We start from the raw sequence: 27,320 nt of genomic DNA, 5'->3' as shown, positions 1-27,320 counted from the left end.
TGTGGTTTGTTTTCTATGTCTACACATCATGTGATTAGTATACAATTGAGCTTCACTATCGCAGAGTGTAATTGATCAAGGTCAGGATTGGCCAAAACGCACCATGGGAGAAGAAACTGCAATAAATTAGCAGAGATAGTGAAGTGGGGTCTGTTCCCGATTCTTGGTGTTAATAACAGGGGTATCGATATATGTAAACAGAAACATAGATTTGTGTGCGTAGTATATATATTAATGTAGTTCTTAACTAAAATGTGGATGGCACAGTAAGCGTGCAAAGCCTGATACATAGTTATAGTCGAGTAGCACCAATGAAACAGTGAAAACAACAACAAAGAGGCAACAAACGTTGTATCTTTATTCAGTTGCAAACAGTGTTGAGCAAACAATGGGTTTCTTCAGTCAGGATTCAATCTACTGGAGTAGTCTTTGCACTTAAGCAGCAATAACATACTGGACAAGCTGTATTTGCTTGCAAGGAAAAGGTGGTATCCATGTTATGGCATTGACAATAAAGAAATTACTTTCCTTTCCTTTTACAATTGAACACAAAACCACAAGAAGCACATAGATTAACTTTGCGGTGAGCGCTTCACATTAGGGTCATTGTTAACTGGAGGTTTAGTTTGTCCTCTGAGAACAGCCTGCGGTGCCTAAGGGATTCGATGGAAGATCTTTGCGTGGATTTTACAGTTTGCAATTCAGACCGCATATGAGCTGCATAGGACGCACAGCGGTGTAGCTTGCGTGAACTTGTGCATCGCTTACATTGTTCTTCACAGATGTACACGTTTAGGGTAATCCGAACGGCATTTTGAGGTTCCTTATTCTTGATAAGATTTCACAAGAATCCACATGAGCAGGACAGTGATCAAGACGATCATGAAGTTGAGGAACAGCTCTTGTGTAGATCGCTCCATCTTTGTCAATGATGGTGAGGTCTGAGGTCCAAGTCCTCACAGAGTCCTTTATGAGCAGTAGTCAAGAGGTGGATGTTAGCTTTTCCTGCAGATGGGACAAAGTAATAAAATTAAAAACTTATAAAAATCCTACTGTTCATCAAGAATTCAGAGCAGAAGTTTTAGCTAATGCATTTTGTATACAGTTTTCTCTTTGAATTCAGGGTCAGCACTCTGGTTGGTTAAACGCTGCAGGAAAGGTTGTTAGTATTAGTAGAATACAAAATGTAAGTTATAGTTATTGAATCAGGGTTCCAACTTGTGGAAGCTGTTCGCCCTATGTGGGAAGGGTATGCCCAGACGTGGGTCCCGTGCTCACTACGCCATTGGAGTCAAGCTGTCTTGGCTGAAGAGGGGTGAAACCCCGAAACCGGTCCTAGGATGCTTGATTCCGGTACAGGGAAGACATGGTTTGTCAGTTCGGGCTGGACTGTTCCCATGAGGCACAGGGTCAAGACTGATTTGCATATGGCCATGTCTGAACTGGGGTGGCGTGGTGAGCACAATAATGATGGATTAAACCCAGATCTGTAGCTGGGGGTGAATGTTTTGCCAATGTGCAACATTCGGTCCATCATCTTGTGTGTTTTGCTGTTCGCCCTATGTGGGAAGGGTATGCCCAGACGTGGGTCCCGTGCTCACTACGCCACTGGAGTCAAGCTGTCCTGGCTGAAGAGGGGTGAAACCCCGAAACCGGTCCTAGGATGCTTGATTCCGGTCCAGGTAAGACATGGTTTGGCAGTTCAGGCTGGACTGTTCCCATGAGGCACAGGGTCAAGACTGATTTGCATATGGCCTTGTCTGAACTGGGGTGGCGTGGTGAGCAAAATAATGATGGATTAAACCCAGATCAGTGACTGGGGGTGAATGTTTTGCCAATGTGCAACATTCCGTCCATCATCTTGTGTGTGAAGCTGTTGGAGCAACAATTTTCACAGGTTGTCAAGAAACTCAACTGCTGAATTGCCAAATAAACACCTCGCTACAAGTAGCAACATTGCCTTAGCATCAATAACCATGAATGCTATATTTGTCTTTCCAAAAACAGAGAGCCTGATTCACAAAGGTAAACTACACTTTTGTGTAAGATTAGGATTGTTTGCTATTCACAAAGGCATGTTACTAGTAATATCTTTACGACTGCGGAGCCTCCTCACATAAAAATATAGGACAGTTCTATTTTTAGGTCTCGGCTAGCGAAGGCTGCGCTTGCGCAGTCTCGCTCGCGAGATTTAATGACTCGGAGAGAGGGGCTTTAACCCGCCCCTCTTCTCTCCTCTTCTCCATTGGCTGGCCTCTTAAATGCTGGTCAGCCATTGGAGAAGAGGTTTGTCTCTCCAAACAAGCCCCGTCCTTTTCGGATTCCGGGGCGTGTTTTTTCGATTCTTTCTCTCCTCTGGAATGTAAACATTCCAGCCAATGGCAAGAGGAGAGAAAGGAAAACACGCCATCGAATCCGAAAACGCCGCTGCGTTTCTCCGAGGCATTTCTGCTTGACCTCGGTGGAAAGGCGGTGGTGTTCAAGGCGATTCCCTCTGACAAAACTCACAGAAGTAAGTAGAAATCCAAGCAAGTGGGAGGCTTACATTTCACATCCGCTAAACCTACTCCTGTTAATCGCACAGGTACATTTATTTGAAATATCTGATTTTTGCACAATGGTTTTGTTTCATCTTGTCTACAGGGACCGTATTTTGCCAGTGAATGAGTATGGCGGTGCTGCCTTCCAGTTTTCACCCTGGGGAGACCGAGGCACGCACTCCTGTCTTTCGCAGAGTCTGACACTTTGAATCAGAAGATCCGACCTTAACGCTTAGTTGACCTTTTTGTGCACATAAACTCGATCTCAGTGCATTAAAAACTCTGCGAATCGTCCCCTTGAAACTGGCAGGCTTTTTTACCCCGGTACATTCTGGAATTTGTAGATTTGCAAAGGATAGAAAAGAAACTCGTATTTCGTACTCTCCGCTGGCGTGGGACACTTGAGACGTCTGCGTCCTGCCAGGTTGCAGCCTCGGGTCCTAAAGCTGTGTGATGTGAAACCAGCGGCGGCGGCCAGCGGACGCCACTAAAGACAGACACACACAAGCACGCACTTCACACCACTCGATTCCAAAACACAGACACAGCCACGCCTCGCCGATAACTGTATTCTTGTAGTTCGAATACTCACACTCTGCTTTGCACCTTTTACTGTAGACACTGCAAAGAGTGGTGTATGTGCTTATATTGTCCGTATCCTATGTACGACCCCTGACAAGGCGCAGAAGTGAGCGTGCAAGGCGTCTAGGCGCTGAAGTGAGCGTGCAAGGGATGCACGGGATTCCCGACCCCTGACGAGCCGCGGAATTGAACGTGATAAGGTGGTACAGTGCATACATCTTTAAACTTTCACTGGGTTTGCATTTTTCCCACCCCCGAGACTTCTTACAACGCGCGTGAAGGTTTTGTTAAAGAATTCGTGGCTGCAGAGTGTGCTCGTGGATTCGAGGAGTCCACCCCCAATAATACTAGCGGCCAAACCATACAGTTAAAGACAATCTTTATGTGTCATACTTACATGGGTAGTTAAATCCCCACAAAGTACAGTGCCCGGGGGTTTGGAAGACATGCGAGTGCCCCTGGGCGAATTGCCAACCGTACGGATATAAAACCGACTTTCTGAGTAGCAGGGACGGACCCTGAGAGCGAAAATGTGGGCGACTATGAGGATGCTGTTGGAATTAAACTTACACTTCTGAGCATCGGGTTAAACTCTGAGATCTCACGCCTCTGGCTGTCTCTACCCCGACAAGCTGGAACACGTGCACTTCAGACCCTGGAAGCCCCGGACAGGCTATGGGAGTCTCCCTGCCCACACCCCCAAGAAGCAGGTATTCGGGTGGTCAGACAATGCGCGCACCCGGACCATGCGCCGTCCCAGAAGCAGGTACTCAGATGGTTGAGACCTCGAAACCTCCCGGACACGTCTCATGGGGTCTCTCCCGATAGAGACCCGTTTCGAGGCCCCATTTAAAAAACTGCCGATGCTCTTCACTGGTGAGACCCGGCCCTCTTAAAGCCCTGGCTGTAGCGTATATGTGTGTGGGAGGCTCTGTGTGTGTGTGGGAGGCTCTGTGTGTGTGTGTGGGAGGCTCTGTGTGTGTGTGTGTGTGTGAGGCTCTGTGTGTGTGTGTGTGGGAGGCTCTATGTGTGTGTGTGGGAGGCTCTGTGTGTGTGTGTGGGAGGCTCTGTGTGTGTGTGTGAGAGGCTCTGTGTGTGTGGGAGGCTCTGTGTGGGGGTAACTCTGTGTGTAGATTGCTCTATGTGAGTGGTGGGGGTAACTGTATGTAGGTTGCTCTATGTGAGTGGCTCTGTATGCGTAGGTGGCTCTGTGTGTGTAGGTGGCTCTGTGTGTGTGGGTGGCTCTGTGTGGGTGGCTCTGTGTGTGGGTGCAAATGCAATAGGTCTCGCATTGGAGAGTGATTAAGCTATTGACATTGTAAATAACAATGCAGTTTCTTTAAATGTTTTAAAAACAAAAAACATACAAGAATGTCATGAGCAATGCCAACAGCTCTAACTTTAACAATGCCGAGACCATTGCATTGTAAATGCTTGTTTTATGTGCGGATACTCCGCAGTCATAAAGATACTACTGGTTAAATACCTTTGTGAATAGCAAACAATCATAGACTTACACAAAAGTGTAAGTTTACCTTTGTGAATTAGACCCTATGTTTCATGAGAACCTAGTTGAGTGTAGTTGGCGAGAACTGCTCAAGGTATCGGTGAGAACTCATTGCTATCCATTAACTGGAAGAAAAGAGGTCAATGACAGATATTGGGCAGTTCTGACCACTGCATTTGGAATACTAACTAAGGGGTACTTATCCTTTGATATTCTGATCCACAAAAACTGTACAGTTTGGCCATGGCAAAGTGATTGATTATACTGGAGAAATGCGCAAAACATTTGTCCTTATGTCGAGGTACTATGACTGTGCATGGAGGAGAGTGGACTGGTTGGAAGAGGTGCTTTAGATCACTGCAATGGTTTTCTGATTAATTTGCCCATATCCAGAAAAAGAGAACAGCGATTAAATAAAGCCTACCTGAACTCGATTCTGGAATGGCGATGCACAATTGTTTATGGTATACTTTTGATAACAATTATTTAAAAAAAATAGGACTTTTTCGGTCTTGGATTGTATTACTGAAAAAGAGCATAGCAAAAATAGCTGCTACTTCAGCCATTAAAAAGAGTAATATTTCTCAATAAAAAGGTGACCCAAATAGTTGATTAATTAATGATATTAAGAAACAACAGTGATTAAAACAGAGTGAGGTAAAATGTAAGGGTTCACTATGTATCCTGTCTTCTAACTGTAATTATTCGGCGATCTTAGCACCCTTTTAATTGTGGGACATCAAAGCATGCCGTACCTACATGTATTTATATTGTTCAGCGTCTGGCATCTGATACTCCCTCCAAAAAACTCTGAGGGGCAGATTTACAAGAAAGTGACGCATTTGTGGAGATGCGTCACTTTCCCTGCGCCACCCTGAGAAACCCTTGCGCGACCATGGATGGGCCGTATTTACAATATGGCGCACCATGGCGCAAAGATTAACAGATGCTTCTGAAATTCTGACTCATCTGTCAACCCAAAAGTCACGCATTGCTGGAGTCGTGTCGCAAGCACAACGCAACTCCAGCAATGCATGGGGAGGCTTATCCTCATTGTGCTGCGTCACTCCTTACGCCTGCTCCAAGCAAGCGTAAGGTTTTGACGCAGTGGTGTCCTAGAAGTGGCGCAGTGAAATCTTGCAGATTTCACTGCGTCACTTCTACGGGGCTTTTTTAAGTGGAAATTCCCACCGTGCATACATTGGGACAGATTTACAAGCCCCTTGCGCCACTTTTGCGTCATTTTTCCCATGTTTAAAATGACGCAAAAGTGGCGCAAGGGGCTTGTAAATCTGCCCCTTTAACCTGCGTCAGGTATAATGTGACGCAGGGCTTTACAACGTGACGCATCTCCCGAGATGCGTCACGTTGTAAATGGGACGCATTTTACGCCGCCGCTGCGTCACAAAAAGTGACGCCACAACGGTGCACAAATGACGTAAGGGGCTTGTAAATCTGCCCCTAAATGGGATCATCTCTTCACCTGATCGGGCGTCACCCAACTTGCTTATGTCAATATTATCCCACTCTTTGAATCCTTTAAGGGTGACCAAATCTGATAAGGCTTGCTACCCCACAGGGGAGTACTTTCAGTTGGTGTCCCCGCACACAGAAATCTTGTAGCTTCCCGCCATACGGTCTCAATTTTTAGGTCTCGCTGAGTCAGCGCACGCGCTGCTCTGCGAGACATTTTGTAAGAGGGTTTTAAAAGTGATACCAAAGGCTTGGCCACCAGCTTGCGAATACGCGCACAAGCAAGCGCCTCGCTCCGCCTCTCCAATGCAGCGCGCCTCGCTCCACCCCTCCCTGACCAAAGAGCGCGTCCCCGCGATCGTGATCATTTTCACGGTCTTTTGTGCACTTGTTATATGTTGATGCCGCACCCCATTAGAGATTGCCTTGCAGTCCAATGCTAAATGCAATGTGCTTCGTAAATCATTATTATGTTCCAAAAATAATGTCACGATGCATGACAACGTAGCATATATTGTATTAGAAGTTGGCATTTCTGTTGTTTAAGTTTCCTTAAAAGTCCTGCGCATTTATTGTTTCGCCTGTGATTATTTGCTTTCAGTGCACGCTCATTACATCACTCAGTCGAATCAGACCCCGCCCTTTCTCTTTTTCTTCAAGTAAGAAAGAAACATCACAATTGTAAGCCTTGAAAGAGACTATTGTGGCTCCATACTTTTCAGGTTTGATGAAATAGGAGTCACGGCCGCCGGGGGCCACCAGAGAAAGCTCTTTTCATGAGCATTGTGCCTGCATTGGTCTACGTTTTCACTAAGTTGATTTTATCATTTGAAAACGTCACAACATCAAAGGCTTGCGCAATCTTGTCACCCTGCCCTTTAAATACGTTGAGGCTTGGACAACATGTCTAAAACAAACACAGTACCTTGATCGGCCATAAATCAAGCATTAATTCTAATTAACACTGCCATCCGGAGTTTATTCTGACATCAGGCAATATTTATTCATCTCATAATTAGAAATGATTATCCCATATAATACTCGTACCCACACATGGCATATGGCAGATAAAATAACATAAAGAAGATTACTGATAAGGCATAAAAACTCAATGTCATTCGCCAATGTCAAACCATTGTCAAGCATTAAAATTTGCATTAAATATCACAAACAACAACATAGGAAACACAATGGGACAAATAAAAGCGCAATTTGTAGTGAACTTAATAATCAATGAGGATTATTATTTTCTGAGTCTCTATTCAATTCTTTCCGCGTAATGTTTTTTTACAAATGAAGGGGCCACTCATATGCAGTCGTTTACTCCTGTTTCAAGTCAAGGTCTTTCGACTTCCCAAAAAATGGTAGTACACTTTATACAAAGCCTAATAGGCCTGATTCACAAAGATAAACTTACACTTTTATGGAAGTTTACAATTGCTGTAGTAACTTTACTACTGTTGTGGTGTTCACAAACTACGAGTGTAATTTTACTACTAGTCATTTTACCAGTAGTAAAATTACACTCGCAGTTTGTGAATACAAAAAGTGGTTACAAGTGTAAACTTACAGAAAAGTGTAAAATTACCTTTGTTAATCAGGCCCTGGGTGTTATAGATTTACTGGAAGGAATGTAGTGGGGGGTCTGAGCATTAGCCAACTGATCATCAATTACAGCTCAGAGAGATCTTTTATTATAAGCCCGGCACGTAGATGCCGCACAGAAACCAACAATATATCACATGTCATTTTAAGGGATTCACCTCTCTGGGGTAGAATCGACAACATATTTAAGAAAAGGCCATCTTATGACAACAACAGTTAATGGAATGTGGCTGGTGAAGGTTTCGCCTTCCCCAGATTGAAGAAGAGTTTTCATCAGCCATCCAGATAGTAGGCTGCATCCCGCTCTAAACAAGCATTGGCATAGCCAATAGGTCTCGCCTTTGGGACATTATAAGTGTTTAGCCATACAACAGTTGATGTTGCACCAAGGATAATGTGCTTCATAATTAAACACTTATAAGGTCCCAAAGGCGAGACCTATTGGCTATGCCAATGCTTGTTTGTGCATATGTCAGTAATATTCTGGGCATCTGGTGCCTGTATAGTATTGCTTGGTATCTCCTACTTTCTGTTGCATGCCTGTCTATTCTAATCGCGGCTTCGTCCCAGGGCATGAACTCCCAGTTGTTAATGGTTGTCAATGGTCTGGCCAGTAGTTTCTGATGTCAGGAAGGGCTATATGCCTGTCGTACATGCTCCTCATCACTTTATTCAAAGCTGTATGTGTAGTCTTGCTGTTCTGCATAAATAGGCAAATTGTTATCTCCAGTTTCCCTGAAGAAATTGACTGCTATGTTTTGAAGGATGTATAGGAACCTGGGCAGGAAGATCATCTTAAACATGGCCGCAGTGCCCAGTACTGACAAGTATAGATAACTCAGTGCTCCACATCTCGCCTAACTCCTTCCAGAAAATGTATGTATTAATCCATACAGATATTAATAAAATAGGACTATATAAGCATTAAAGTAGAAATGCAAAGCATAAGGAGAAGGCACACAAGCATGCACAACATAAGTTGACTGAGATAGCAAACCAAAATATGAGAAAGAATACGATCAATAGGCAGGAGTAAAAATGAAGAAAAAAAATAAGTGGTACAGGAAGGTGGAGGCAATAGAAGTCGGACAAGAGGTTGAGAAAATTCACTGTAGCCCCCTACCCCACCCCTCACTTTCATTCTGACACAAGTAATACAACACACAATTGAGATGGTAATTTGGAAACCCATTGCCAGTATGAAAAGGGACATGCAACAAAAAAAAAAAAAGTTGAAATTATTGAAGCAAATACATTGAGAGGCCTTGTGAAGGGATGGTGGGCTTGCCACATTCTAATTTAAGTAGAAAAAAAATGATCACCATCTATTTATCAAAAATTGGTTGGTGCACCAGCACATCTCTGACACAATGACGATGTCTGTTTCTTGTGAGCGTGGAGTGACATCACGTCAGTATGGGGGCTATGGAAATTTTTATTCCAAAAGGCTCAAGGAAGGTCCGAAAGTGCTCCCGTGGTTGTGGTCCTGGGGGTGCTTGAGGTTAAATGTGTTGTAGATACCTGCTCATCATTTTCCAATTTGTGGGTCATGTCAGTTTTGAGCACCTACTTTCATTTTTAAATCTTTTGACGTGACGAATTAGGTGTGGTTGTACAGTCATTTTGTATTTTATGGGGTTATTTCATATGCATTTTTTGATGTTTGGCCCTTATGTGCAAATATATTCAGTTTCATTTTTAGTACTTGTTCCTTCAGTGTATTGCTATGTGTTCCGTAGTCTTTTCCCCCTCGTACAATACACAAGGTCAGGATATTTGTGTACATTCTCAAACTTAGTGACAGCACTAACATCATGCACTGTCAGAATTCATAGGCTGGCAGGAACTAAACAATCTGAGACACAGTGAGCTTTTAGACATACGAGAGTGAGGAAGAACGTGATTTGTCATGTCCCACGGTGCCAGACCTCATACTATGTCTAAATATATACGCATATAGCTTAAGAAAAAATATGTCTACACGCTGGTCGCTGGTATCTGAAGTACACTGAATCATTTTCCCATAAAATCACTGGAAGTTGTGCTACAGCCTCTATTCTTAGCAGGTGAAAATTGTGTACTTTGGCAATATGTCAAAACTGAGAAACCATTAAAGAAAGCCATCAGGATAACATGCAGAAAGGTGTAAAGGAAGGGATCCAAATTAAGAGGTTTTTTAACAGTAGTAACAAAATACACCCATTTTCGAATTGTATTTCACTTATGTCATTTCTTGTCCTATGGGTGACTTCAGCATTGAAAGTCTATGCCTGGGGTTAGGGATATAATTAGAGTTATTGCTGTTAAAAGTGATAGCATTTTATTACGAATATGTGAAAAATTAAGTTTATGGCTGTGGGTTGAATTTAAAATAGGGCAACGTTTAGGATTAGGACAGAGTTTAGAGTGTGTGTTACACCGAGGGCAAGGGTTAAAATTAGGTTAGGAGAGGGATTCGTGTTATATTTAGGTTCACGTTTGTGCATATGGTTATGTTATCTAGTTAAGGTTAGCCTTAGAGCTAGTGTTAGTGTTATTGATAGGGTTCTGGTTACTGTGAGATGTATTTAGGGCAGAGTGAAGGTTTTGGGAAAGGATTGGGTTAATGGTACATTTGAGGGTTTTTAATGAGCATTGTTGTCCTCAAATTTGGTATTTCTTATAATAGTTTCTTCCTAATTGTCATTGCAATGTAATGTGCAATTAGTTTGTAATGGCCTCCTCAAAATCTCCTTTCCATAAATGTATTTCTTCATTTTTTACATTCTTAACCATTGCATAGATATTCATATGGTATTTTTACTATCAATGGACTTTGCATATAAAATGAAATAGTCAATCTGAAAAGTGCCATATGTTTTCCTCTGGATAGTCTGCCTATATGTCAGCTAATGTTACCTCAATAGAAAATAAGTCATACCCGTAAATCTAATACATAATAGTGAAATGCATATACTTCACACTCAGAATCTTATAAAAAGTGTGTAAAAAGTGAATAAGAAGCATGAATGCATCTACTCACTAAGAAATAATAGATATTTCACAGCATTTTCATGCATAGTAGTTACCTATGTACTCCGTTTGAAATACCTCAGTTTTAGAAATATTACTAGTGTCTGTAGTCTGAAGCTTATGTGCTACTTGTTAAGATAAAAATGCATACATACTGAGAATAATATTGCTATAAATGCTCTCTGCATAAACAAGAAGGCCAACCCATCACCCTCTTACTCTTTCATAGGCATTGTCTGGTTAGGTACACAAGGTCTCTAAAAGAGCAGTCTGCTTGCCTCTGCCAAATAACATTTGCATTTCCCTAGAAGTGAAAAATATATCCCACCCACAGGAGTTGAAATTTCAAACTCAGAAGATGCACCCGAAAGGATTAGTGATTGGGCTTCTGCCCAACTGCCATGAACTATACATACAAGCTGAACCCCTCTCCAGGGTTTTTGAGAGCTACATTGTCACAGACCTGAGCGGACATTGTTGAAGTGGTCCATGAACATGGAGCTATAGACCGCGCATTTCCCTGGACTGGGACTAAGTCCACGGGCGTCCTGTGATGCTCTGCTGGCTTTGCTTTGCTGGTGCTATAACTGCGGCTTTACATGAGTGCAAACTCCAGTCTACCAAAGAATCAAGAGGAAGCTGACCAGAGCACCTACAATGTCTCTTTACTTCTAAACAGAGGCTGGATGGTGGCTGAACAAGAAAGCGTATTCTTCACTAGAAGGTGAGCAACTTGGAGTAATGACTGTCTGAAGAACACTTGCCCCTTCCCCAACATTTGTGAACCTTTTATTCCCCCCTGGCACCTTCCACTGTTTAATTCCAGTACGTACTACCCTTTACTTGCTGTGGCATTGTGTATGGACTCATCACCAACCTCAGCCAGCCAGAAGAAGTGTCCCTGTGGGCACCCTGGCTTTGCAGAGGCACCTCCTAGCAGCCTTGTAGCCAGATCCAGAGCTTGAGCGCGGTCATTCAAAGTAATATGGCCTTTTGGGCTTACTTTCAAATTTTCTCTCGGGGGAGGGCGGGTTGTGAAGACCCAGCCTGCCCCCCACCCCACAATTATAGTTGTTATTGATCATGATGAAGAACTAAATAACTGGTTGCGAGCAAAACATAGGGTCATCAGAGCCCTTCATAGAGGATGACATTAGTCTTTGTTTTGATGTCCGTCATACTCGTGATCTCAAACAGCTTCAGGTATTCTCCCACAGGATAAGATTGGCCATTGTTTGCTGGGAGAGGTGATCGCGATACTTGGTCCGTGTGCAACTTTGGTATTCACTGTTGGTATTGTGTGTCAATTGTGTGATTTATTGCTGTTTGGTTTACTTTTTACTGTGTATATATATTTTTAAACATTATTAAAGTGATCTTTTAACTAAGTAAAAGCCCTGACTGGATATTACGTCTTTAGTAAGATTGTAATAATTGCCCCTGTAGACACAGACTAGCTATAGGCGTATAGGGCTTGGTCCTGCTCCACTAGTAACTTACCAGCCCAACCTTCCAGATTCTCTCCAGACAGGAACATAAGCAACCCCAAACTGGTTTCAGCCTATTTGTGCTTTAATAGTAAGATGCCTCATAAGTCCAATGGCACAGTGAGCACAGTGCCCACATCTGGGTAACCCGTCACACCCAGGGTGTCTTACTTTTAACAGTGGCATAAAGGCTCAGCAGGCTCAGAATGGCCCCATAGCCTTGCAGCATTTTTAACTGATCACAAATATGCATAGTGACACTATAGGTAGTTGTGAGCTTTTGACTAGTGATACTCCATGGATATTATCCAGAATGGAGTAGGACTGGGTGATATTCATTCCGTTCACCACTAATAGAAACTCACTAATGGCTTGCTTTAGTAAGTGATAGTATGTGACAGCTTAATGTTATCATCAGGTTTCATATACATAGGAGATGTGTCTTATAATATCCATGCTTTTCTGGATGCAAATGAAACCCTATGGGCCACATAGTAAGGAACAAATACATAAAGTACAACGTCCCCCAAAGAACATGTGTTTTAGTGAATTAATGAAGGAATTTGTTTGGAACCGTATGACATATTGGTTTAACTCAAGGGGTGGATCAAAGCGGAGCACAGCGGTAGAGAGGAAGAAACTTCCACCATGTGGGCAGAGAATGATGGGATGTTCTGGACACATAGAAGTCAAGATGAAACTTTTGCAGTTTAAGTGTTTAATAGGGGATACGACTTTAGGGCTGGTCCTGCTGTAAACAAGAAATACCCTCCCGTGAACATCAAAGTGACAATGACCAAGTAAGCCATAGTCAAAACTAGGGATTTCTAAACCTTGTAGTTAATTGTACGTGAATCGATTTGAATCAGTACGGTTGAGGCTTTCACTCGCCCTCGCTATAATGAGATAATGTCCAGGAATACATGAAGATTGAGAACTTTCCATGCCAGCTGGAGGCAAACCTAGGATGGAGCAGTACACATTCTTTCTACAGATCTGCCAGCCTTAAGAAGTCCAGAGGTTCAGACGTCTTCACAGAAGCTCGCTTGTAATGATGTACAATAAACAGGCTAGTAGTATGTTATGTGTCGGTGAATGTAGTCACCCATAAGAAGAGGATGCTAAGATTTATTTTTATAAGTGTTGATGTCACAACAGAGAATGACTTAAGGGGTATTTTATCAGTGTGTTATTGGAGTATTGGAAACCAACATCCTCACTGCCTGTGGACAGGCAGATGCAAGGTAATTCCACTTTTGTCAGCCTAGGAATTCTGAGCTCACAGTCGGGAGCGACATGGGTTGAGTCGCTTCCCAGTCCTGCTGATCAAGTTAACGGGGTAGGACAGCAGCAGAGTCTCCCACTTGGGAGCAGCTGTGACAAGTAGAAATGTTTCCTCCTCACTGTGACCATGTGTCGAAGAATTTTCCAGTTGATTTTACTTGTATCTTCCTACTGTTTTTTTAATGTAGGGTATTATTTTTGCTGTTGCTTTGGAATTCAGTTGTTCATCTGCCTCGACGTTTCAGGTCCAGTTCCGAAGAGATGTCCAAAGTATCAAATGTCAGAAGTGGATACCGTTGTAACTGTTTAGTAACTGTTTGATTTGATGATTCCCGTGGTGCGCTAATGGGCGTGGGTGGTTAGGAGGGAGCTGAGCGATGTGATGAGGGTGAGGACAGCTTTTGTGGTAGAGAAGGACAAGGGAGGTGGCAGAGGGCATCACTGGAGATAGGGTAGTTTCCCTTCAGGAGTGGGACATAAATATGGACTGAGGACAAAAGACATACACATGTTTGTGTTTGGAGAATATCTATAGTGTGCTGGAAGGAGGACTACATCACTGAGGCCAAATATTATTTTTGACTGGATGGGGTTGGGTAATAGTGTGGGACAGAAGTAAGTATTTTTTTATGGGAGAGTGGTAAAGGGGAAGAGAAAGAGATGGGAAGGAGAGACCATGTTGTTGGGGGTGGGGATTGGTAGGAGGCTTTGAGTGTAACAGGAGATACTAATGTTATAATAAGGGTGGGTCCCTATTAACAACCCTCTACTGCACTGCTTGCTAGTGGCAATAATTCCGGAAGAAAGATGTTGTTTCTTCAGAAGTGGTATAGCCAACATAGAGTTGAGGAAGTATAAAACACCCACCACTCAGGGATCTTATACTCTACCCAAAAAGCTGTCCTCATCTTCCTCACACCCCTCAGCTCCCTGATGGCTCCACCCACCCACCTTTAGATGCCTCTGTGGCTCCTCCCCTTTAGTGCACCTAGGGAATCTTCAAATCAAATGGTATTGAATGGTTTCAACGGCATGCACTTATGGTATATGATACTTGGACGTCTTCTTCGGAACTGGACTTGAAATGACCAGGAGAAAGAATAAGTTAATACCAAAGGCAGTAATAATCAACAGCAAAAATAATACACTACATTCATAACCAGTTATAAGATGAAATTGAAATCAATTGGAAAATCCTTCAGACACATGGTCCCAGTGAGGAGTAAAGATGTCTACTTGCCACAGCTGCTCCCAAGCGGGAGATTCTGCAGCTGTCCTCCTCCGTTAACCTCACCAGCAGCACTGGGAAGCGACTCAACCCGTGCGACTCCCAACTGAGGGCTCAGAAGAACTCCCAGGCTGACAAGAGTGGAAGAGCCTTGCTTCTGCCAGTTGGCAGGCAGTGAGAATGCAGTTTCTCAATACTCCGATTACACACTGATGTTATTCAGCTTGGCAGCTGTATGAGGCAAGGGCCAGATGTAATGTAGTCTTCCAAATTTAGCCTTTTAGTCTTTGGAAGGGTCCTGTCTAATTTTGGGAAAGTTAATGTTTCTGTTAGAATGCTACTAGGTATGATCAGCCAATCAAATCACTGCTTCTGTAAGTAATGTACGAAGATCTTCTTTGTGGCATAAGAGCAGTCTTTATGTTTGGTTATTTGTTCGCTGACGTGTCGACAAGGTGGACCCTCAGTCCTAAGTCAGGACTTGCCAGGGTAACACTGCACTGTTAGCAGCAGATCAGCAGTAACCATTACCCATCAGCTGTCTAGATCATAATCGATGCTTGGTGTGACTTTTGACTTTATCCACTGGTCTGCTCTGGTCCACACCATGAAGAATGCTTGGGCTGGGCTAACACTATAGCAGGGATATATTTTTCTGAAAGTCTGGCACTGCCTTTGCTGCGAACACTTAAAACCAACCCCAAAGTCTAGGCTGCCGAGGGTTTATTTTGGGAGGTTTGATGGAGAAAAACATCTCCAGCGTATGTATTTGCCTTCCTGGGAATTGGTAAACTGTTTTCCAATAAGTCCCCTGGTTAAAGTTGCCCATTTCACATCTGTGAATGCAGAAAGTCATATTCAATCCATGTCTGAAGCTAAATCAACTCTAAAAATTGTCCTAAAACAGTTAAAGAAAAAAAGACGGAAGCATTTTCAAGGAATTCTGCATTCCATGCCTGCCTTATTAGTGAGCCTGTAAGTAAACAATTACAATTATAGGAAATAAGAAAATAGTTTGTGAAAAAGTACATACTTTCTGCTTTTCAAAACAAGTATCTAAGTCAGCTTGCACAGCTAATGAATGGAACAAACATGCCCATATACATTTTTTGAGTACGGAAGTTTGTTTAAAAGGGAAAAGTTGCTCTGTCCATGGTGGGTCAGTGCTCTGTCCATGGTGGGTCAGTGGATAAAACCTCCAGCCCATGATTCTGTGTTTGGCCTCCTAATCACAGCTTCAAATCCCGGTGGGTCAATCAAATGAGCACCATTGAGTCAGGTAACTGTAAACACCTGCTATTCAGCGCCAAGATTCCCCTAGAGGTGGACATGCGCTTTATAAATGCAGTGTTTGTTTGCTTGCGATGTTAAGTTCTTGGCATGACACCCTGTGTGGTACAACCCTCCCTGCAAAGTGGCAACTTGAATAAATGACGTAAACAGATGGTGCAGCCGTGAATCTTGTTTCTCAAGCTTCCTATACAATGACAGCTACACAAGGTATAGTTTGAAGCTTTGGGAGAGATCATTTTGTCTGTCTGCATACCAAAGCAGACCGTTCACCCCTTCCCAGCACAGCTCCCTGACCCGCCCCCCACTGCCACAACAAGCACTGGACAAATAACTGCCCGCATGAGTTCAGCATGAAGTATTTCACTCCCAAACACCCTTCACCATTTAAAAAGAACTAAAAGAAAGCCAGCGCCTTCTTGCGCAGCTGCAAAGCCCTCTCTGAAATGTACACACTGCTTTAAGGGAATCCGCGGAGCCCAGAGGGTGGACGTTACCTGGAGAGGATGTCCGGTGTTCCTGCCTTCGAGACCCCAGTCCACAGTGGACACTCTGCCCCTCCTGTGTCTACCCTGTCTTCCTGCCAGCGCTATGTGGATCCGAGATCCGTGTCATGGAGCTAAAGTAGGCGGAGGAGGGGGCAAGACGTGAACTGGCACGAAATTTGATGAGGTCGATGAAGATTAAAAAAGGCACGAGGCAGGTTCGACGTCTGGACGACTGGCCTGCGCGAGCCTTGACACGGGGACTGCGTTACCGAGCAGGGTGCGCGAGGCGCGCTTACCCGAAGAGGCCCAGTGCTTTTCACGCGAATTTCAAATGTTATGTCTAAGGTTGGGGAAACGTCTAATTCCATGTCTAATACATAGGTACAAGGCGCGCAAGTCACGTAAGGCTCCTCAGGCAGCACTTTACTCTACTCCTATTTAAGACAATGTTTAAAGTGAAGTTTAACGCGAAAACTACAACTCCCAGAATGCAACATTTCGCAGTTCTTAAAAAAGCATAACAGTCTGAAATTGTCAGACATGACATGCAATCATTTGATGCTATGCTTTCATGTTTGGCTGCAGGCTGTAGCCTGGCGTATTTATTGCGACTTTCAGCTTTTTATCTTTCATGCTCCTTTTGATGGCCACCGACGTCCTGCTGCCTACAAACCCAACACTGGCTTCCCTTCCCTGGATTAGGGTTTCAATGGGGCAGCTTTCTCGCCGGGCCTGCATTCAGAAGAAACCACCCAGCCATCAATATTCTGTTGTGATCAGGTGTCAGGAACAGTGCACTCTAGACCTTCATGCATAATATCCTGCTGCGCGTGCCAATGTCCAGGCCCCGAGAATTTCACAACTGCACACACAGCTGCACACACATTTCCCATAGCCTTGACGAAGTGACGGGCGCCGAGCAGCCGTAGTTGTTGCATGGGCAAGACGAGATGCATTCTGGTCGTTGACATTTTTATCAATTAGGGGTGGGCAGGAGTAGGCGATGCTACCCATGGCTTGTCTTGTGGTTCCCACGGCATTGCTCGTGCTACCCCAAAACCTAGCGATCTTGAACACAACTGCAGAAATAGAAAATGACTAGCGCTGGCAAACCCAGCAAGTCTGGCATTATCTTCCGAACTTTTGACTTTGCCAGTGCTTACTTTATGAAAATATTTGTATGAAGACACGTGGCACATGAGTAGTCCCCATAGCAGTATTTGGGCCGTGGTGGTCCCTCACGTAATAAAACAAACATTGTCTAAAACAATCTAAAAAAAATTCTGTCTTGGTCCAAAGGTCGCCAGGTGCTTAGCTAGGATCAGACTGGTGGACAGGTAATAGGCCCAGGCATCAAAATAAAGGTGGCCCCCATTAGCTAAACAAGTGGCCCATGTTTGCAAATTGGGGCAGTTTTGAACTTGTAAAGACACACTGTATAAGTGTTTTGCAAAGTGTTGAAGACTGAACGGATTTGAGCTTGCAGCGGGTAATGTTTGTTTTAATATCAGTGAAATCAACAGTAAAAACTCGACCAGCAGACCATAAAACAGGCCCACAAAAAGCGAAAAAAAAACTACCCACTCACTGACCTGTCAGACCGGGCCGTCAGATACTGCCTGATTGCCCTAAAGGCCAGTCCCACCAGTGCTCAGCCTCTTTTTTGGTTGGTGCAGCAAACTGGGAGGGAACATTCCTTTTACTACTCGTCAACAAGGCTTCACATCAGAGACGACTCTGCCATTTCTCTGAGGTATTAGCACCACAAAAGCCACCTGGTTCACCACCGATCTCCGAGAATCCAGACGCACGTGCGGGCGTCTTGATGGAGGAACATCAAAACCTCGGAAGCAGTCACCGCCTACAAAACGGCCATGACAGAACACCACCAATGAATCAGATCCACAAAGAGGAACTTCATCCAGGAATTCTCTCCAACTCCCGCAACTCTAAGGAACTCTTCAGCATCATACAAGAATTCACCAAACCCCACAGCGAAACCTCAAATGCCTCTCCCTACCAGGACCTCTGCAACAAACTCAGCTCCTACTTCCATCACAAGATCAAGACTCTCTGCGACAATTTCAACAAACAGAACCAAGGCACCTTCACTACTCCCACCACCGGCAACGCCAGCCAGCCTACCATCACCGTCTGGACCCCTGTTACCACAGAAGACACCGCTAAGACCATGAAGAGCATACACTCAGGAGTCTACACCAACCCCTGCCAGCTGTACATCTTCCACAGAGCCGCTGACGCCATAGCACCCGAACTACGATGTAACATCAACTTCACCTTTGAAACCGGCACTTTCTCCTGATGACTGGAAACACGCAGAAGTCATGACCCTCCTCAAGAAGCTCTCCTCAGACCCGACAGACTTCAAGAACTACAGACCCATCTCTCTCCTCCCCTTCACAGCCAAAGTCACCAAGAAGATCGTCAACATCCAACTCAACAACTTCATATAATCCAACTCGATCCTCCACACCGCCCAATCCGGATTCTACAGCAACCACAGTACTGAGACCGCCCTCCTAGCCACCACAGATGACATCCACACTCTCCTCGACTAAGGCCACACGGCGACCCTTATCCTACTAGACCTCTCAGAAGCCTTCAACACTGTCTCCCACCGCACACTTACTGCAAGACTCCACGACGCCGGCACACAGGCAACTGCCCTAGACTGGATCTGCTCCTTCCTCACCGGCTGAACCCAAAGAATCAGACTCCTGCCCTTCCTCTCCGAGCCCACAGAGACCAGCTGCGGAGTACCCCAAGGATCATCGCTCAGCCCCACGCTCTTCAACATCTACATGGCCCCCCTCGCTGCCATTGTCAGAAAACACAGACTCAGCATAGTATCCTACGCTGAAGACACTCAGCTCATCCTCTCCCTCACCAAGGAACCCGATGACACCAGACACAGCTCCCGGGAAGGAATGAAAGATGTTGCGTCCTGGATGAGCAGCAGATTCTTGAAGCTCAACTCGGACAAAACGGAAGTCCTCGTCCTCGGGTCCACCCCCTCCGCATGGGACAACACCTGGTGGCCCACCGCCTTCGGCAACCCTCCCACACCCACAGACCACGCCGGCAACCTCGGCATCATACTCGACTCCACCCTCACCATGAACCGACAGATCAATGCCGTTTCCTCCACGTGCTTCAATACCCTCTGCATCCTCCACAAGACCTTCAAGTGGATTCCTCCGAATCTAGAAAGACCGTCACCCGCACACTCATAACCAGCAGATTGGACTAGGGAATCGCCTTCACCGCACCCAAGAGAAACCTCTGCTTTGCTGACCTCGCCTTGGCCGAAATCCCACACATCCGCAGAGCCAGAACGGGAGCAAGAGCCTTCTCCTGCATCGCAGCCAAAACCTGGAACAGACTCCCCCTCAGCATCAGATGATCCCCCACTCTGCAAACATTCAGGAAGAGCCTTCAAGACCTGGCTCCTCGGATGAGACGGAGCTGCACAAATTCCCACTCCCCCCAGTGCCTTGAGACCCTCACGGTGAGTAGCACGCTTCACAAATCCCTGACTGATTGATTGATTGAATCAAGAAAACAAAAGACACGCTTTGACCCTTTGGTCTTAGACACGACCTCCGAGAGAATGCTGTTCCTCCATGCTTTCTCAAGACGTCGGCACTTGCGTCTGGATTCTCGGAGGTCGGTGGTGATCCAGGTGGGTTTCGTGGGGCGTTGCCTGTTGGAGTTCAATACAAATTCTTAATAATATCTCAGAGAGATGGCAGAGTCGTCCCTGATGTGAAGACTTGTTGACGAGAAGAAAAAAAAGGAATGCGGAGGGGGTGGATCCATTGGTCAATATCCAACCTAGGGAGTGATGAAGATGAAATAATCCATCATTTGCCATGGAATGTGTTGAATTGAGACAACAACAGCTTAAAGCACAAAGGGTTTAAAAGAACGGACACCAGTTTTAAGTATGGCAAGAAAAAGGAATAAATATGGCTGCCTACTCTTGATTCGAAATCGTGCCTCACATGTGACAAGGTTTATCTAATAAACAAAATGTAAAAAAGGAGAGAAAGAGAAACTTTTTAAAGTAAGCATCTATCCTGGCCTCAAACCTGTGCTGATGCTGCATTACAACTTAGCATATTTACCTATATCAGTATACACATACCACAAACACATAATGAAATGTTAGCTGAAAACTGTTAACAAAAAGTATATTAAAAGTAAAACACAGCAAAAAGTACAGGGCCGTCGCCACCACTCTATTTGTAGTACACTGTGCAAACTAACACTCAGCTACTGACATTGTTACAATGACAACACGTAAGATCAAAGTACGTATCAGTGAACACAAAAGCACTATCAGGCGAAATAAACAAGCTACTAGATTGACTAACCCTTTTTTGACATCTAAACACAAACCAGAAGATCTCAGATGGCTCATATTGGAACAACTTTTCATTCCACCGCACATCACAGATATTACACAATTTCTGTTTGTGAAGGAACAGAAATGGGTATTTAAACTTCAAAGTGACTGCCGTGGGTTAAATGACGAAATACCATGGACATCACTATGACGGATGAATCTGGATTTTAGGGGTATCTTGCCATTGTTTCTAACGAGCTTCAGCAAGCTTATTGCGTAATTTTGTTAATTAATAATGAGAGTGTACATACTAAAAGGGCTTTCACCTCATAATACTATCTCCGAGGTGTGGCTTATGTAAAGAGAATTTTTCAGTGCGAGCTCATTATGCAATTACTCATGCTAATACATACACCACAAGGGCTTCCACTAAAGTGCTTTATCTTTTGGGTGCGCCTTGTGTTTTGAAACATTTTCAGTGCCTCAGCAATCACTCATCTTTAATACATTGTGTAGGAGTTAGTTTACACAACTCCACTATTTTTAGAGCAAGCACAAAGGTATTAGATCATCCGTCTCATCCATACTCATGGTCCCGATACTGGGTAGCTTACAACATAGGTGTGCTTCTAAATGGTACTTTTTGCAGCTTCACGCTTTCATAAACAATGCGTGTTTGATAAATACTACAATTCCCAGAAAAAGCGGGTTGTTTACGTTAGACGGGATGACGTCATTTCTTTGCGTCACGTTCACAGACGTACACCACGCAAGGGACGCTGTGATTGAGACGTCTCAGCCGTCTATTAAAAAATGGATCCTCACCGATGCCGGTTACCTCCCCTTCCAGCTCAGCACTACAGAGGGGTATCGACGGAGAGGTGAGTGTGGCTCCATATCGATAACCGTATTTGCAACAATGCCTACATTACTCGATATACAAGGTGGTCTTGGTAATCGCCCTATGTAGAACTTATCCTTCTCTAGGCGCTTACAGACACAGACTCTTTATTTTGTAAATGCATACCCTGACTATGGCTTAATGGACTGCGTTTCAAGATCTAGCTTTTGTTTATCGGTATGACTATTTTGATTTGACCCTGTACAACAACTAGAGGTCTTTCTAAGGGGTTGCTTTTGTCATTGAGGTATTCAAGAATTTCCTTCTGAATTCTGACACAAATACGCATGCTGTTTACACAGTTTAAAAAAACACTCATCAATGCAGGGGCTCCTGTGATTGTTCTGCCATGGTTTTTAAATGTGTGCTAAAATAACTTCATGAGTCAAGTGTATAATATTATACAAACCAACTCGAGGTGTGTGAAATGTTTTACACTTGTTTTATATTTTAGAGCGGTGCCTCATAGTCTGAGCGGTTGCCAGGTGAGGCGAGGTATACACCCGCAACAAATCGGGTAAGTGCCTAAACCTTTTTCAGTATGATATGACAGACTTTAAGATGTCAAGATACATATAAAGTATTTGCATAAATGATACACTTTATCTATATGCGTGTTTGACCTATTTTTGACGCTACAAAATCTACATTACTTTCTCTGTGAGTCTGTCTTGTTTTTGATTTTTCTAGGTAAACTTTCCAGAACCACTATCTGTAAATCATTTTGGACTCACAGAAGGGTTCAGGTTGTATTGTTACCAATTTTTTCTCGTTGTGTTTGCACAATAACACTAGTTTTTTGCAGTAGCTTTTCTTTGGTCCTGACGAAAGCCTGGATTCAAATATCCGCAGGCTGAAACATGTAGACCAGTTTTTCCATACAGTTATTTGTTAAAGCTGTAAAAGCACTGTTTTTATTTCATTGGCATCAGGGCAGCGCCTTATTAAATTGATTCTAGTAATTAGGCGACTCCAGTATCTAAAATGCCCCGTCCGAGTGATATTGTCATATACCGCCCCCACGTGGACACCTGAAAAGTTGTGAATCCTCTGCTAGTGGGTAAAAAGTAATTTATCAGCAGAGTCATCCAATTGACAGGCCACTGAGAATGACGGATTCCACATGAAATCTCCATTGGATTTAGAGTTGTGAAACAAACCGTGAACATAATTACTGCCTCTAAAAATGGAAATATGGAATATCCTTATTTACTCTAGATCCCCAAAAGGTACTGCACACTGTAAACAATAAGAATCTGGGCTCTGGTAGGCTAGCCTTACTTGTGGGCGCATTTGTTTATGTTCTTAAAAAAAGAAAGCCACATCACACATTCTTTTAAAAAGCTGCCACTCTGCATAAGTCTTTATGCCACATTAGATAAAGCTACCGCTGTCCCACTTGATGAAGTTCTGTACGTTTTAGAAAGTGAATCTTTGCGGTGTGAAAGTGTAGCAAGGGTGTGCTTTGCGAAATGCTAAGGAAAGCGGCGAGGTACATAATTTACAGGGACGTCTCTGAACTTTCCAGGGCAATTGAAGTCCTTGCCTAGTCAGAACGGGTGCAGACACAACATACCTTCCTTTAAAAGTCCGGACATCTGTCGCAGCCTTATACACTTATTATAGCTCGCAGCTCGTCTCATGCCCATATACATTTAATCTACAGGACAGCTGGAAGGATCGAGGCTCCGGGCTCCTCTCTGAGGTGGCGTGCACCCCCTTGTTAGTTAGCAATGCCATTCTCAAAGTGTGCCAGTGCTTACAAAGCACCCCTGCGACTTAGCACGCGCCTTCCACCACGGCAAGTGTAATAGCCACCCTTCACCCTGGCAGAGAGCTGTGTGCAGGAGCACTGCTATCTGACACTACACCCAGGCAGAGATCTGTGTGCACAACCTCTGTGCAGGAGCACTGGTATCTGACACTACACCCAGGCAGAGAGCTGTGTGCACAACCTCTGTGCAGGAGCACTGGTATCTGACACTACACCCAGGCAGAGAGCTGTGTGCACAACCTCTGTGCAGGAGCACTGCTATCTGACACTACACCCAGGCAGAGAGCTGTGTGCACAACCTCTGTGCAGGAGCACTGCTAACTGACACTACACACAGGCAGAGAGCTGTGTGCACAGCCTCTGTGCAGGAGCACTGGTATCTGACACTACACCCAGGCAGAGAGCTGTGTGCACAACCTCTGTGCAGGAGCACTGCTATCTGACACTACACCCAGGCAGAGAGCTGTGTGCACAACCTCTGTGCAGGAGCACTGCTATCTGACACTACACCCAGGCAGAGAGCTGGGTGCACAGCCTCTGGGCAGGAGCACTGCTATCTGACACTACACCCAGGCAGAGAGCTGTGTGCACAACCTCGGTGCAGGAGCACTGCTATCTGACACTACACCCAGGCAGAGAGCTGTGTGCACAACCTCTGTGCAGGAGCACTGCTATCTGACACTACACCCAGGCAGAGAGCTGCGTGCACAACCTCTGTGCAGGAGCACTGCTATCTGACACCACACCCAGGCAGAGAGCTGCGTGCACAACCTCTGTGCAGGAGCACTGGTATATGACACTACACCCAGGCAGAGAGCTGCGTGCACAACCTCTGTGCAGGAGCACTGGTATATGACACTACACCCAGGCAGAGAGCTGTGTGCACAACCTCTGTGCAGGAGCACTGCTATCTGACACTACACCCAGGCAGAGAGCTGTGTGCACAACCTCTGTGCAGGAGCACTGCTATCTGACACTACACCCAGGCAGAGAGCTGTGTGCACAACCTCTGTGCAGGAGCACTGGTATATGACACTGCACCCAGGCAGAGAGCTGTGTGCACAACCTCTGTGCAGGAGCACTGCTATCTGACACTACACCCAGGCAGAGAGCTGCGTGCACAACCTCTGTGCAGGAGCACTGCTATCTGACACTACACCCAGGCAGAGAGCTGTGTGCACAACCTCTGTGCAGGAGCACTGCTATCTGACACTACACCCAGGCAGAGAGCTGTGTGCACTACCTCTGTGCAGGAGCACTGCTATCTGACATTACACCCAGGCAGAGAGCTGTGTGCACAACCTCTGTGCAGGAGCACTGGTATCTGACACTACACCCAGGCAGAGAGCTGTGTGCACACCCTCTGTGCAGGAGCACTGGTGTCTGACACTACACCCAGGCAGAGAACGTCTGAATGTAACTAGGCATCGCGTGCTTGATTTCAGTAAACCACAGTGAGTGTGCCTTCAAATGTAACCACACGCATAGGTGCTTTCATCAATTCAAAATGCAGTATTATCTGCAGGGCACACATTCTGGGCCGCAGTCACATTGCACTTTAATGGATTGACGGACATTTAAGGGAAAAGTAACTCATGGCCAGGTCTCCTGTGGCGCAGTATGTGTCAGGCAGGCCGGCTATAGCACAATGTAGGTATGTATCAATATATTTATTACTTTACTCCTACTGCAGAAGAAACTCATAATAATAGATGTACACCCTTTCTATGTACGTATGTATCTATAAATGTATTACTTTACTCCTACTTTAGAATAAGAACAAGAGAAGAAACAACCCCATGGCTCTCTCCAAAGCACTACTGTTTCACCCCATATCTCTCTCACTATATCCTCGACCCCCACCCTCTGACTCTCCCAAACCTCATTCTACTACTATGATCTCCTAAGTAAACCTTTTTTAACTCTTATCCCTTCTATCTCTCATGGGCTCACCCAAAACTATTTTACTACTATGATCTCCCAAGCAACCCTTTCTAAATTCTTCCCTCATGAAGCCAAAACCCATTTTACTACTATGATTTCCCTAATTCCTTCCTACAGACTCTTCTCTCCTCCATTTCGCCTTTTTACTCATCCCAAGCCTCATCTTACTGCAATAATCTCCTAAATAACACTTTCTAGACTCTTCCCTCTTCTATCCCTCTCTCCTATTCAATCCATCTAACAGACTCACATGTCCACCGCTCAAATGAACACATATTTCCCTACACTAACCCCCCACTAACCCCCTTTGGATTCCGGAGCAGCGTGCCACTCGCTGGAACGCACTCCGACGCCTTGTCAGGGGTATTACTACTATGATTTCCCAAATGACACGTTCTAGACTCTTCCATCTTCTATCCTTCCATTATCCTATTCAGTCCGACTAACAGACTCACATGTTCTTACGCATACTAGCGCGTGGGGTTCAGCAGCGGAGTGGAGAGGGTACAACGGGTGTGATGCACGGGATTCCTAAACCTTAAATCCCGTTGTTCTTTAGTTAATGCTTCGTTAAGGTTGGCGAAGGGGTCAGTAGCAGCTACTGCACAAACCTAAAAAGGCAGGAATAAGGCACTGCTTTTTCTTAAACTCCCACTCCTGCCATTATTTGTGGAGATGCAAAGCATATGTGAGTAAGCTACTGAGTGAATATATATGTATCCATTGAATGATTCAGTCACTGGTGTAGAGTGAGCCACGAACAGAAGCATTGATTGTTCTTTTCTTTCGTGTGTCCATTGATATTCCTATTTCTTGAAGACATTGATCAAAAGATCCATTGGTTTGTTAGTATGGTCATGTATTATTGCATATTTCTAAACACCCCTTATCTGTTCCTCAACCATATGTTTACAACTTGAGGTGCGTCTATACTCTGGAGAGAGTCAACCAGTGCTTGACTAAAAGAAAACATTTTAAACTCATCTCCATCCAGATATCTCTATGAAGAACCACGTCTACCAAACCAGTCCTGTTTTGTCAGTCTTCTTCTAGAAAGTAGTCACTTTTTTATTTGTCCCTGCCTGGGAGTTCCTGTTTACCTATTCAGCCACTTGGGCCTTTTCTTATTGCCATTGACAGTCTGTGGCTGCTGTGGATTGTGTTCCTGCTTATGCTTGTGTCCTGGGGCCTTGCTGAATTTTGATCCGGATTCTGCTGGCAAAAGGTGCACCCACACCTCCCTGCTGGGCTTCCTTGGAGATATGTGTTTGGTCTGATGGCTCACTGCTCTGATGGCCGCATCCACTCCAGAAATCTGTGTTTGACGTCATGGCCATGGGATCTATTCTTGTGGGGGGCACTCATTCTTTTATTATTCCAAGGTCAATACAATGACTACCATTGTTGGGTAATAATGAATACCTAGTATTCAGGACTAAGATACCCCAAAGGGGGTACATGCGCTTTACCAAGTACACTTTATTTGTGGTGCTGGTCCAGTGGTTGGCCTGCCCTTCACTTACTCCCTACTCAGTGTTGGCCTGAAGCTGTGGTTGCTCGCCTTTTTTCAACACTTTATTTGTAAAGTAGAACGTATGGTAATCTACAAGCGGCATGTAAAGTAACACATATATAGGATTTCAGCAATGGTCATCATACACGTCAGTAGCATTATGTTGTACCAATTCATTTACCACATTGTCTGGTGTCTGTTGACTCCCCTCTCTATCCACCCTTGTCAATTCCTGAAACAGCGCGGAACATAATTCAATATCATGTACCAGTTTTGCATTTGTTTTAGCAGTTTTCTTTCGGATCTTCTGTGCAACGACCCAC

At 44.6% G+C, this 27,320-nt stretch overlaps 2 protein-coding genes across 2 annotated transcripts in view; one reads left to right on the top strand and one right to left on the bottom strand.

Moving 5' to 3' along the window:
* Positions 1-336: 336 nt before the first annotated feature.
* LOC146801966 (sarcolipin) lies at positions 337-16,603 on the bottom strand. Its single transcript, XM_085621493.1, has 2 exons — positions 16,506-16,603; positions 337-1,005 (listed from the first exon to the last, which is right to left on the bottom strand). The coding sequence occupies exon 2, from the start codon at positions 918-920 to the stop codon at positions 825-827; it is 96 nt and encodes a 31-aa protein (XP_085477619.1). The 5' UTR covers positions 921-1,005; positions 16,506-16,603; the 3' UTR covers positions 337-824.
* Positions 11,155-27,320, top strand: part of LOC146801965 (uncharacterized) — a 51,166-nt gene continuing 35,000 nt past the window's right edge. The window contains exon 1 of the mRNA XM_085621492.1: positions 11,155-11,443. Coding sequence (XP_085477618.1) covers positions 11,319-11,443 — 125 coding nt within the window. The 5' untranslated portion in view covers positions 11,155-11,318. The remainder of the gene's footprint in view (positions 11,444-27,320) is intronic.

This window comes from Triturus cristatus, chromosome 8, assembly GCF_964204655.1.
Source record: "Triturus cristatus chromosome 8, aTriCri1.1, whole genome shotgun sequence".
Taxonomy (NCBI): Eukaryota; Metazoa; Chordata; class Amphibia; order Caudata; family Salamandridae; genus Triturus; species Triturus cristatus.
This window is presented reverse-complemented; position numbering and strand designations above follow the sequence as displayed.